This window comes from Scyliorhinus torazame, chromosome 8 (assembly GCF_047496885.1).
Source record: "Scyliorhinus torazame isolate Kashiwa2021f chromosome 8, sScyTor2.1, whole genome shotgun sequence".
Taxonomy (NCBI): Eukaryota; Metazoa; Chordata; class Chondrichthyes; order Carcharhiniformes; family Scyliorhinidae; genus Scyliorhinus; species Scyliorhinus torazame.
Genome location: NC_092714.1, coordinates 183185455 through 183197939, shown reverse-complemented (window position 1 = coordinate 183197939; position 12485 = coordinate 183185455). Strand labels below are relative to the sequence as shown.

General features: G+C 46.0%; 1 protein-coding gene across 1 annotated transcript in view; it reads left to right on the top strand.

Annotated features, from left to right (window-relative positions):
- Positions 1-12485, top strand: part of LOC140428295 (cadherin-22-like) — a 1238550-nt gene that overhangs the window by 877689 nt on the left and 348376 nt on the right. The window contains exon 8 of the mRNA XM_072514610.1: positions 215-351. Within this exon, the coding sequence (XP_072370711.1) occupies positions 215-351 (137 nt within the window). The remainder of the gene's footprint in view (positions 1-214; positions 352-12485) is intronic.

Sequence of the window (12485 nt, the reverse complement as noted above, 5' to 3'; positions counted from 1 at the left end):
CTTTCTGTGTGCATATTGGCTGCCATTTTCCTACATTAGAATAGTGATTACACTGTAAAAGTACTTCATTGGCTGTAAAGAGCTTTGAGGCTTCGATGGGTCGTGAAAAATGCTACATAAATGCAAGCGTTTCTTTTTGTTTGTTGTTAGATGGGGTTTGTAATGACCCATTTAAATTATATTTTCTTCTCACTAATGCTCTTAATTCACTCAGGTACACCATTGACCGTAACACTGACTTGGAGAGAATATTTAATGTGGATGCCAACACTGGTGACATCACTATTGCCAAAAGACTGGACCGAGAGACAGCAGGATGGCATAATATCACCGTGATAGCAATGGAAGCAGGTTGGTGATTCATAGAACATATTGGTTTGCTTTTGGATTGCTTTAGCTCAGTGTAAAGGATGGGAGAGTCATTTAGCTTATTCCAGTTTACATGCTGGAAATGTTTCTCCATCTGTGGGAACATAACCAAAAGAGTACTCAGCAGAGATAAATAGCCCAGGACATTTATGAAGAGGAGCCAGGTGCAGAACAGAATGAATAAGGATTTAATAATGGGTAAAATTCAGGAGGGAGGCAGGGTAGAGAAAGTATATTGAATCTGGAGGGAATTTGGTGATTAGTGCGCTCATCTTCCTGACACCCTGCGATTTAGTCAGATGCGGGAAATCTGATTGGGCATCCTGTGGCCCATGGAGATATCTCCCAGCTGAACCAACTTCGCTGCCCTCAGCAATGACACCACCCAGCTCACGGGCACCTGGCTGGCATCGGTGAGCCAGACCCACATAGGTCCTGGGGTCTCCTCCATAGAGGCGTCACCTAGCTGACTGCAGTGCCAACAGTGGCCACCGCTTCTGATGGCGCTTCTGGGATTGAAGTGGTGCCAGCCCTCCAATGGGCAAGCAGCTCTTGGAGGCAGTATCTCGTCCTCAAAGGGGCAGAAGCCCCAATCTGAGGCAGTCGATGACCTCATGGGTGTGGAGTTGCCTTGGGGACACCAACTTTAAATATCGACAACCAATACAGTACAGAGTGAGCAGAACTGATGGAGGGGAAAGTGGTAAAAGAGAAAAAGCAAAAAAACATATTGAATAACTTAATCCAAGGAATAGCAGGTTGGCATGAGAAATGAGTTTACTCAGAAATAAATGGGCCTGGGAAGCTATTAGTTTCCATGAACTTGCTGAGTATTGATTGTTTACAAGCCTCTAAGTTATGGTCTATTATATGTTCGAACATGCAGCCTTATGTTACTGTTTCTTTGTACTTTAACATTTTTTAAAAGGTGTGTCAAAGTTTGACAGTTGCATCACACATAAGGGGCGTCATTCTCCGACCCCCCGTCGGGTCGGAGAATCGCCGGGGGCTGCCGTGAATCCCGCCCCCGCCAGTTGCCGAAGTCTCCGATACCGGATATTCGGCGGGAGCGGGAATCGGGCCGCGCCAGTTGGCGGGCCCCCCCGCTGGATTCTCCGGCCCGATGGGCCGAAGTCCCGCCGATAAATTGCCTGTCCCGCCGGCGTAGATTAAACCACCTTTTGAACGGCGGGACAAGGCGGTGTGGGCGGGCTCCGGGGTCCTGGGGGGGGCGCGGGGCGATCTGACCCGGGGGGTGTCCCCACGGTGGCCTGGCCCGCAATCGTGCCGTGGGGGCACTCTTTCCCTTCCGCCTCCACCACGGTCTCCACCATGGCGGAGGCGGAAGAGACTCCCTCCACTGCGCATGCGCGGGAAACTTTCAGCGGCCGCTGATGCTCCCGCGCATGCGCCGCCCCGACATGTCATTTCCGCGCCAGCTGGCGGGGCAACAAAGGCCGTTTCCACCAGCTGATGGGACGGAAATTCCTCCGGCGTCGGCCTAGCCCCTCAATATTGGGGCTCGGCCCCCAAAGATGCGGAGCATTCCCCACCTTTGGGGCGGCGCGATGCCCGTCTGATTGGTGCCATTTTGGGCGCTAGTCGGCGGACATCGCGCCGTTTCGGGAGAATTTCTCCCCTGATGTATCTAATGTCTAAACAGTTCCTTCACCCATTTCCAAAATTCTCATATTCAAAATAGGGCAGTCTTATCTACAAATGCCTGAAGTAATCCCATCACCTTTTCCCCAAAACACTTCAGCTGTGTAATAAGAATGACCCCGATGAGGTGAATAGTGTTTTCCAGAGTTTTTTTTTGTTCGCTTTAATGTTTCTTATGTGGACAGCACCTTCCCCAGGCCATAGAAAAACCCTGTTGCACACCTTACCTCATGCCTCTAGTTTCTTTATTATTTTTGACACAGGAGCTAGACTTATTGCTCTGAGATTTTTAAGGTTTTGAAATGAATCAATAAGGTAGGTGACAGAAAGGTGTGGGGAAAAACAGAATTAGGGGCCATAAGACAGTCACTAAAAAATCCAAAGGGGAAGTTAGGGGGACACCCCTTTTCCCAGTGTGTGGTAAGAATGTGGAACTCGCGACCACAAAAGGTAGTTCAGGCAAAATTAGCAGAGATGCATTTCAAGGGAAGCCAAGGAACATGTGAGGAAGAAAGTATTAGAAGAAAAGGAGTGGGAGTTTAATGTAGAAATAAAACACCAGCACGGTCAAGTTTGGTTGGATGACCTGTTCCTCTGCTGTGAATTCAATGTGATAGGTTTATACTATTGAAAATGAAATGAAAATGAAGATCGCTTATTGCCACAATTAGGCTTCAAATGAAGTTACCGTGAAAAGCCCCTCGTCACCACATTCCGCTGCCTGTTCTGGGAGGCTGGTACGGGAATTGAACCTGGCCTGCCTTGGTCTGCTTTAAAAGCCAGCAATTTAGCCCTGTGCTAAACCAGCTAAACCAGAAATTGTTATTTCTTTTGCGCTTTGCATCCTACGCCAGTGCTGTATGATTCTCTTGTGGTTGCTAAATGTAAGTTTAATAATTCTATTTCCTCGCTGACATTCTTCAAAATGAATTTGAATGCATAGAAGTGGATGACTTTGAATGATAAAGCTGACCCATGGTTCAGTTCACCATATCTCCTTGCTCCAAACAATTTCTGTTTATTGCACACAATACTCCTCTAACATCTGGTCCCTGGCAACTAATTCATTTTTCTCATTTTATCCGTTCAGTAAAAATGTATTTCAGAGTTGCTGTCCTCCAACTGATGAGAGACAGACACTGGTATGGGAGATGATATTTAACTTTTATCACTAGAGGGTGATCTCAACCCTTTGCTCATTGCTGATTACACCAAGAGAATTGTCAGAATAAGAAGCCTTATTTAATTGCAGCCCTTCAGTTTATACGGCTCCTTCTTTTCCAAATGGAAGCGATTTCATAGCTCCCTGGTGTCTCAGCAATCTGCTGAACATCCAAAGTGGAGACAGACTATGCAGGGCAGAGTTCTCCCTGGGTTTGTGTACCTCCGCTGATCCAAATCAAGACAATGTTCAGCACGGTGGAATAGAAAGGAAATCCGGACCAGAAATGGCTTCCGCCCCTGAAATACAGCTCGGGTGAAACGCCTGTCAAATGAAGATAATATCGCATTCAGCCGCATTCCCCCCATGCTTAAATTTCCAGCCAACATCTACCATCCTGATACATTAAAGAATGGCTCCCAATACCAGGTCGCAAAAGATGACCTGCACTTGTGGAAATTGGGCTAGGGGTGCATGTTGGGAATGGGGGTGGGGGGGTGGGGGAACATATATTGTGAGGGATTAGGTGAATTCCAGTTCCATAACTACTGGGCTCCAATATCTAGCTCATTCAATGTGAACATCTGAAGTAAATGTAATCTTGGATTTGCTTCACATCTGTGCGGTATGAAAAAAAGTGCAGTCCATTGTTACCGTGATTCTTCTGCGGAGCTTTCAGACATGAATTCACCTAATTGGCCATCTAACAATGTAATTTCCTACTGTTAGGTATTAAAACCCAGTCTTGTTGAAAACAACAGAAATGTAACACGACTCCAAAGCTATTAATCCATATTTGACCAAATGTAAGTCCGCTCAGATTACTATTATAAAACAGAATCTTCAAAGAAACGTCAAAGGAACATTGTGGGCTGTCCACGCTTTCTTCCACAACAAACAGTGGTGGACTGACTTCATAATCAGTCAACTTGCGTAAGTGCCATCAGAACCAGTGTCTTTTTTATAAACAGTCAGGAGAGTTTGCATGTAATGTATGCTCAAAAAAAGTCAATAAGAACTTGCATTTATATAGCACCTTCAACACAGTAAAGCATCCCAAAGTGTTTCCCATGAGCATATTCAAACAAATATAATACTAAGTCAAAGGAGGCGATACTAGGACTGGAGACAAAAAAGCCTGGCTGACTAAGGTAGGTATCGTGAAAGCTGGAGAGAGTGGTGGAGTGTCTGAGGAGGGAATTTCAAGAATTTAGTGCCGAGATAGTTGAAGGAATGGCCGGCAATGGAGGGATGAAAGAAATGGAGAAGCGTAAGAGACTAAGAGTTGGAGAACCATAGACTTCTTGAGGGCTGTATAGCTAGAAGAGATTGTAAAGATTGTGGGGTGTGAGGCTATAGATGGATTTAAACACAAGAATGAGTATTTGCTGCCAACGCCCATCGGAAGATCCTCCTACACCCCCCCACACCCCAGCAAGGTAATCCCCCCCTGCCCTGGTTTTCCCTCGCCCTGACAATCTGGTACTTAAGCCCATTTTTAAAAAAATGGGACCGCCAGGTCCTGCCAGCTTGGCATCAACGGGATTGTGGGCTTAGCTTTGAACCCCCCTCCATCGCTGTATGGCTCTTCTGGAACCGCCTGCAGTCCCATCATTGGCCACCACATCAGGAATGGTGCTGCTGAGGTAAGAGAGCTGCCAGTCATTAAATGGCTGTTAAACATCTGCTCAGGCTGATAAACATCTGCTCTCACCTTCCGCCCCCTCACACTTTCTCACCACCTCTAACCTGCCTCAAACCCCCCACCCCGCTCATGCTCGCCGAGAGCCAGAGTGTTAACATCTAATTAGAGACTCTGAGCCTGTACTTAAGTTACCCTTGTTAGTTGCCAATAAACACTTTGGGCGCGATTCAATGGAACAAAAACAGAGGCCTGTTTTGGGCACATTGAACGGGGTGTTACTCGATGCCTGCAGTGCCAAGAAAGACCCCGCTATTCAACAACACTTTTCTGTTTTCTACGGCCTCGGCGGGGAATGCCCCGAGGCTGTACTTTAGTCATTTCCTGACTCAGCCCGCCAGTTCAGGGAGATGACTTGTGGATCGGGGTGCCACTTTTAAAGACAGCCCCGCTCTTTCGACCCCTCCATCATCACCATCCCCAATTCATCCAACTTATAGAACCCATGTCTTATGAGCAAGGCACCCCGGGCTTGTCCCCTGGCATGGACAACCTGGCACCCAAGCACATTGGTACTGCCTGCCTGGCATCCTGGAGGTGCCCCTCACAGCTTGGCAGTGCCGCCAGGCACACTGGCAACCCCATGGTGGCACTGCCTGGGTTTCTAGGCTGCAATGCCCAGGTGCTGGGTGGAATGCCAGGATACCACCCTGCCCAGAGCCCGACCACCTGGGGTCTCTATAAGCCTGGGAGACCCCCGCCCCAGTGTCAATATGCCTAGTCCTCGTTTGTATGGAGCAGTGCTAAACGGCACCCTAGCGAGGTCTCGTGTTGAATCTCGTGAGACATTTCGAGGCCGCTCGTGAGATTCAACAGCCTTGTTGCGTCCCCACGTCGGTCGCGGCGAGGCCGGTAAATCGGGTCCTTTGTTCTTCATGACTACCGTCTACCTAACATTGCCTCGAGCCACCACTCCACAAGAATGAAACAACTTGCTGAGCAAAAAAAATGCATTATTAATGAAGATGAGTATCAGAGTCTAATAGGGTGAGAATGTGTGTTTCTGGCACACCAGTGGCTCAGGGCTCTCACTCACTTACCCTCACCCACTGTGAGAGTGGCTGAAAGGGCATGATGGTGAAAGCGGGTGAAAACCGTGATACTGTGAGTGTGCCAAATATATGAACGCATTCTGACTCCACACACACACCCTCACAATCTCTCACCTTCCCCCTCACACTTTCCCACCACCTCTAACACAGTCTCCCCCCCCCCCCCCCCCTTACCCTCCCCGCTTCTCCTGCCCCCCCTTCCCTCCCTCACGATAACAATGGCTGGAACATGAACAACAGTCCACGGCATAAATCAAAGTTTGACTTTCTCAGCTTTAGACTTAGCAGTAGGTCTGAATTCGGAGGACAAACAGGCCTTCATCTGATCCTTCCACATCATCCCAGCTCTGCCAAGGAATAAACCTGACCATACCCTCCAAAGTTCCACTGCTCAACAAACTCAGAAAAAGTATATTGAAGAAAAGGTATCTTGAATAGACTCATCCGAGATGATCTGTTTGAGGGCTTGTGCTGATTCAGTGTATTTCTGTAATATTTGGATTTTATGTGTTATTTGATCTGCACATGAGTTTGACCGCAGAGTTTTTGACTGGAAAAGACAATACGGCCAGACCCAAAATCTATGGTGCTGACCATTTAGACTTTCACTCAAATATCTCACTTACATTTTTTCATGTATCTGCCACTACTCTGCACCTTGGTCAGTTAGCCTGGCATTTTCTGACAGAGGAACATTGTGGGAATTCCACAGGGTTTCTGCAATACTGTTAACATTGGAAATATCAGTCCTCACATATTGTTTCAGATGCACAGATTTGAGATAATTAGTTTAAGCTTAATAACGCTTCCTTTTGGGCTGAAATAGATTCATAGAATCCATACAGTGCAGAAGGAGGCAATTCAGCCTATGAAGTCCGCACCGACCCTCCGAAAGAGCACCCTGTCTAGACCCACTCCTCTGCCCTATCCCCACAATCCCACAACCTCACCTAACCTTTACATCGCTGGACCCTAAGGAGCAATTTAGCAGGGTCAATGCACTTAACCTGCACATCTTTGGACTGTGGGAGGAAACCGGAGCACCCGGAGTAAACCCACGCAGACATGGGGAGAACGTGCAAACTCCACACAGATAGTCACCCAAGGCCAGAATTGAACCGGGCTCCCTGAGCTGTGAGGTAGCCATGCTAATTACTGTGCCATCATGCAGATGAAAATGCATAAACCAGAAGTGTAAAATCTCATATTTACAGCTGACATTTATATAGCAGCTTTAAGATAGTAAAAATGCTCCAAGAAGTTTCACAGAAGTGTAATCAGATAAAAACCAAAGTAGAAATTAGAACAAGTGATAAAGTAACCGTTATGCAATCTTAAAGGAGGAGGGAGAAGCCAAAGGATTCGGGAAAAAATCGAGGGCCTAGGATCCAGACAGATTAAAATACGGCTGCCAATTCTGGGAAGAAGGAAGTGGAGGATAAGCAAGGACACAGATTCGGTGGAATGCAGAGTTCTCAGGGAGAAGCAGGGCTGGAGGAGGTTGTAAAAATAGTGTGGAGTGATGCCATGGAGGGATTTGAACATCAGTCCAAGAATTTAAAATTGAGACATTGCAGAAGTAGAAGGCAATATGGGTGAGTAACCACAGGGTGAATGAAACTTGGTACAATTTAGGACACAGCAGCAGAATTTTGGATGTCCTCAGGTTTATGGGTAGTGGATGATTGAACAACATTGGGAGAGCATGCGAAAAATGGGTCTGGATGCAACTAAAACAGGGCTGTTAGAACATTTCATGAGGATGGGGGTGGTGAGTCATCCTAGCAAGTGTCAAAAAGTAAAATAATATAATTTTGGACTCAGGCGCAAAAATAAGAAGCTCGCCAGTATCCATTTCACTTCTCTTGGCTTGCCACTAAACTTGGATTCCCCATCAGTTTGTTCTGTGGTGCTCCACTGAATGCCATTAGTCACAAAAATGAGATGACAATGTCAAATTGCAGGCAGGAACCACCTCAAAATTATTGACTGAGTTTCCTCGGAGTTGAAAGTAGATAATTAACCCATGCACTTTCTTCAACTCCATTCAACCTATCTCTATGACTAAGCTTTAATAAATAACTTCCTGCAGGGTTTTCAATGTAAAATTAAATCCAACAGCTATAAGCCGTCCAACAATGATTGGAATCTTTGAACTTGCATATGCCTGCTGAAAAGCAAATACTTGGGTTGTTTACAATAGATAAGTTCCATTCCTAGTGATTCCATTTACTTCAGTAAAAAGATCAAATAACTCGGTGATTTTGCTGACTCATCACCCTATGGGCTAATCTTTTCCATCAGTCAAAGAAGGAGGCTTCCTTCTCCTTTCCTTAATATTTGATGGGACAATTAGTGACTCGATTGAACATAAGAACATAAGAACTAGGAGCAGGAGTAGGCCATTTGGCCCCTCGAGCCTGCTCCGCCATTCAATAAGATCATGGCTGATCTTTTTATTGACTCACCTCCACTTACCGGCCCACTCACCATAGCCCTTAATTCCTTTACGATTCAAAAATCAACCTATCTTTGCCTTAAAAACATTCAACGAGGTAGGCTCCACTGCTTCACTGGGCAGAGAATTCCACAGATTCACAACCCTTTGGGTGAAGAAGTTCCTCCTCAGCTCAGTCCTAAATCTGCTCCCCCTTACTTTGAGGCGATGCCCCCCCCCCCACCCCCTGCTAGTTCTAGTTTCACCTGCCAGTGGAAACAACCTCCCTGCTTCAATCTTTAACTATTCCCTTCATAATTTTATATATCACTATAAGATCCCCCCTCATTCTTCTAAATTCCAATGAGTATAGACCCAATCTATTCGGTCTCTCCTTATAAGCTAATCCTCTCCACTACGGAATCAACCTAGTGAATCTCCTCTGCACACCCTCCAGTGCCAATGCATCCTGTCTCAAGTAAGAAGACCAGAACTGTACACAGTACTCCAGGTGTGGCCTCACCAGCACCCCATACAGCTGCAACATAACCTCCCTGATTTTAAACTCCATCCTTCTAGCAATGAAGGACAAAATTCCATTTGCCTTCTTAATTACCTGCTTCACCTGCAAACAAACATTTTGCGACTCATGCAGTAGGACACCCAGGTCCCTCTTCACAGCAAAATGATGCAATTCATTAATATTTAATTAATAGCCCATTTTGCTGTTATTCCTACCAAAATGGATGACCTCACATTGTACGCCATCTGCCAGACCCTTGCCCACTCACTTAAACTATCTATATCCCCCTGCAGACTTTGGATTGTATTTGTTTATTTTCACGTGTACCAAGGCACTGTGAAAAGTATTTTTCTGCGAGCAGCTCAAACAGACCATTAAGTACATGACAATAAAATAAAATAAAAAGAAAATACATAATAGGGAACACAAGGTACACCACGTAAATACATAGACAACGGCATCGGGTGAAGCATACAGGAGTGTAGTATTGATCAGGTCAGTCCATAAGAGGGTCATTTAGGAGTCTAGTAACAGCAGGAAGATGCTGTTTTTGAATCTGTTCATGGGTGTTCTCAGACTTTTGTATCTCCTGCCTGATGGAAGAAGTTGGAAGAGTGAGTAAGCTGGGTGGGAGGGGTCTTTAGAACATAAAACTTAGGACATTACAGCGCAGTACAGGCCCTTCGGCCCTCAATGTTGCACCGACCTGTGAAACCACTCTAAAGCCCATCTACACTATTCCCTTATTGTCCATTTGTCTATCCAGTGACCATTTGAATGCCCTTAGTGTTGGCGAGTCCACTACTGTTGCAGGCAGGGCATTCCACACCCTTACTACTCTCTGAGTAAAGAACCTACCTCTGACATCTGTCTTATATCTATCTCCCCTCAATTTAAAGCTATGTCCCCTCGTGCTAGACATCACCATCCGAGGAAAAAGGCTCTCACTGTCCACCCTATCCAATCCTCTGATCATCTTGTATGCCTCAATTAAGCCACCTCTTAACCTTCTTCTCTCTAACGAAAACAGTCTCAAGTCCCTCAGCCTTTCCTCATAAGATCTTCCCTCCATACCAGGCAACATTCTGGTAAATCTCCTCTTCACCCTTTCCAATGCTTCCACATCCTTCCTATAATGCGGCGACCAGAATTGCACGCAATACTCCAAATGCGGCCGCACCAGAGATTTGTACAGATGCAACATGACCTCATGGCTCCGAAACTCAATCCCTCTACCAATAAAAGCTAACACACTGTACGCCTTCTTATCAACCCTCTCAACCTGAGTGGCAACCTTCAGGGATCTATGTACATGGACACCGAGATCTCTCTGCTCATCCACACTGCCAAGAATCTTACCATTAGCCCAGTACTCTGTCTTCCTGTTATTCCTTCCAAAATGAATCACCTCACACTTTTCTGCATTAAACTCCATTTGCCACCTCTCAGCCCAGCGCTGCAACTTATCTATGTCCCTCTGTAACTTGTAACATCCTTCTGCACTGTCCACAACTCCACCGACTTTAGTGTCATCTGCAAATTTACTCACCCATCCTTCTACGCCCTCCTCCAGGTCATTTATAAAAATGATAAACAGCAGTGGCCCCAAAACAGATCCTTGTGGTACACCACTAGTAACTGGACTAGAGTCTGAACATTTTCCATCAACCACCGCCCTTTGTCTTCTTCCAGCTAGCCAATTTCTGATCCAAACTGCTAAATCACCCTGAATCCCATGCCTCCGTATTTTCTGCAGTAGTCTACCGTGGGGAACCTTCTCAAACGCTTTACTGAAATCCATATACACCACATCAACTGCTTTACCCTCATCCACCTGTTTGGTCACCTTCTGAAAGAACTCAAAAAGGTTTGTGAGGCACGACCTACCCTTCCAAAAACCGTGTTGACTATCTGTAATCAAATTATTCCTTTCCAGATGATTATACATCCTATCTCTTATAAACCTTTCCAAGATTTTTCCCACAACAGAAGTAAGGCTCACTGGTCTATAGTTACCGGGGTTGTTTCTACTCCCCTTCTTGAACAAAGGGGCAACATTTGCTATCGTCCAGTCTTCTGGCACTATTCCTGTAGACAAAGATGTCTTAAAGATCAAAGCCAAAGGCTCAGCAATCTCCTCCCTAGCTTCCCAGAGAATCCTAGGATAAATCCCATCCGGCCCAGGGGACTTATCTATTTTCATACTTTCCAGAATTGCGAACACCTCCTCCTTATGAATCTCAAACCCTTCTAATCTAGTAGCCTGAATCTCAGTATTCTCCTCGACAACATTGTCTTTTTCCTGTGTGAATACTGACGAAAAATATTCATTTAGCACCTCTCCTATCTCCTCGGACCCCAAGAACAACTTCCCACTACTTTCCTTGACTGGCCCTACTCTTATGCTAGTCATTCTTTTATTCCTGACATATCCATAGAAAGCTTTGGGTTATCCTTGATCCTACCTGCCAAAGACTTCTCATGTCCCCTCCTGGCTCTTCTTAGCTCTCTCTTTAGGTCTTTCCTAGCTAACTTGTAACTCTCGAGCGCCCTAACTGAACCTTCATGTCTCACCTTTACATAAGCCTCCTTATTCCTCTTGACAAGTGTTTCGACTGCATTAGTAAACCACGGTTCCCTTGCTCGATCACTTCCTCCCTGCCTGACAGGTACATACTTATCAAGGACATGCAGTAGCTGTTCCTTGAACAAGCTCCACATTCCCATTGTGCCCATCCCCTGCAGTTTTCCTCTCCACCCGATGCATCCTAAGTCTTGCCTCATCGCATCATAATTGCCTTTCCCCCAGATATAACTCTTGCCCTGCGGTATATACCTATCCCTTTCCATCACTAAAGTAAACGTAATCGAATTGTGGTCACTATCACCAAAGTGCTCATCTACCTCCAAATCTAACACCTGTCCTGGTTCATTACCCAGTACCAAATCCAATATGGCCTCGCCTCTCGTTGGCCTATCTACATACTGTGTCAGGAAACCCTCCTGCACACATTGGACAAAAACGGACCCATCTAAAGTACTCGAACTATAGCGTTTCCAGTCAATATTTGGAAAGTTAAAGTCCCCCATAACAACTACCCTGTTGCTTTCGCTCCTATCCAGAATCATCTTTGCAATCTTTTCGTCTACATCTCTGGAACCTTTCAGAGGCCTATAGAAAACCCCTAACAGGGTGACCTCTCCTTTCCTGTTTCTAACCTCAGCCCATACTACCTCAGTAGACGAGTCCTCATCAAACGTCCTTTCTGCCACCGTAATGCTGTCCTTGACTAACACTGCCACCCCTCCCCCTCTTTTACCACCTTCCCTGAGCTTACTGAAATATCTAAACCCCAGCACCTGCAACAACCATTCCTGTCCCTGCTCTATCCATGTCTGCGAAATGGCCACAACATCGAAGTCTCAGGTACCAACCCATGCCGCAAGTTCACCCACCTTATTCCGGATGCTCCTGGCATTGAAGAAGACACAATTTAAACCACCTTCCTGCCTGCCGGTACACTCCTGCAATTTTGAAACCTTACTCATGACTTCACTACTCTCAACCTCCTGTATAC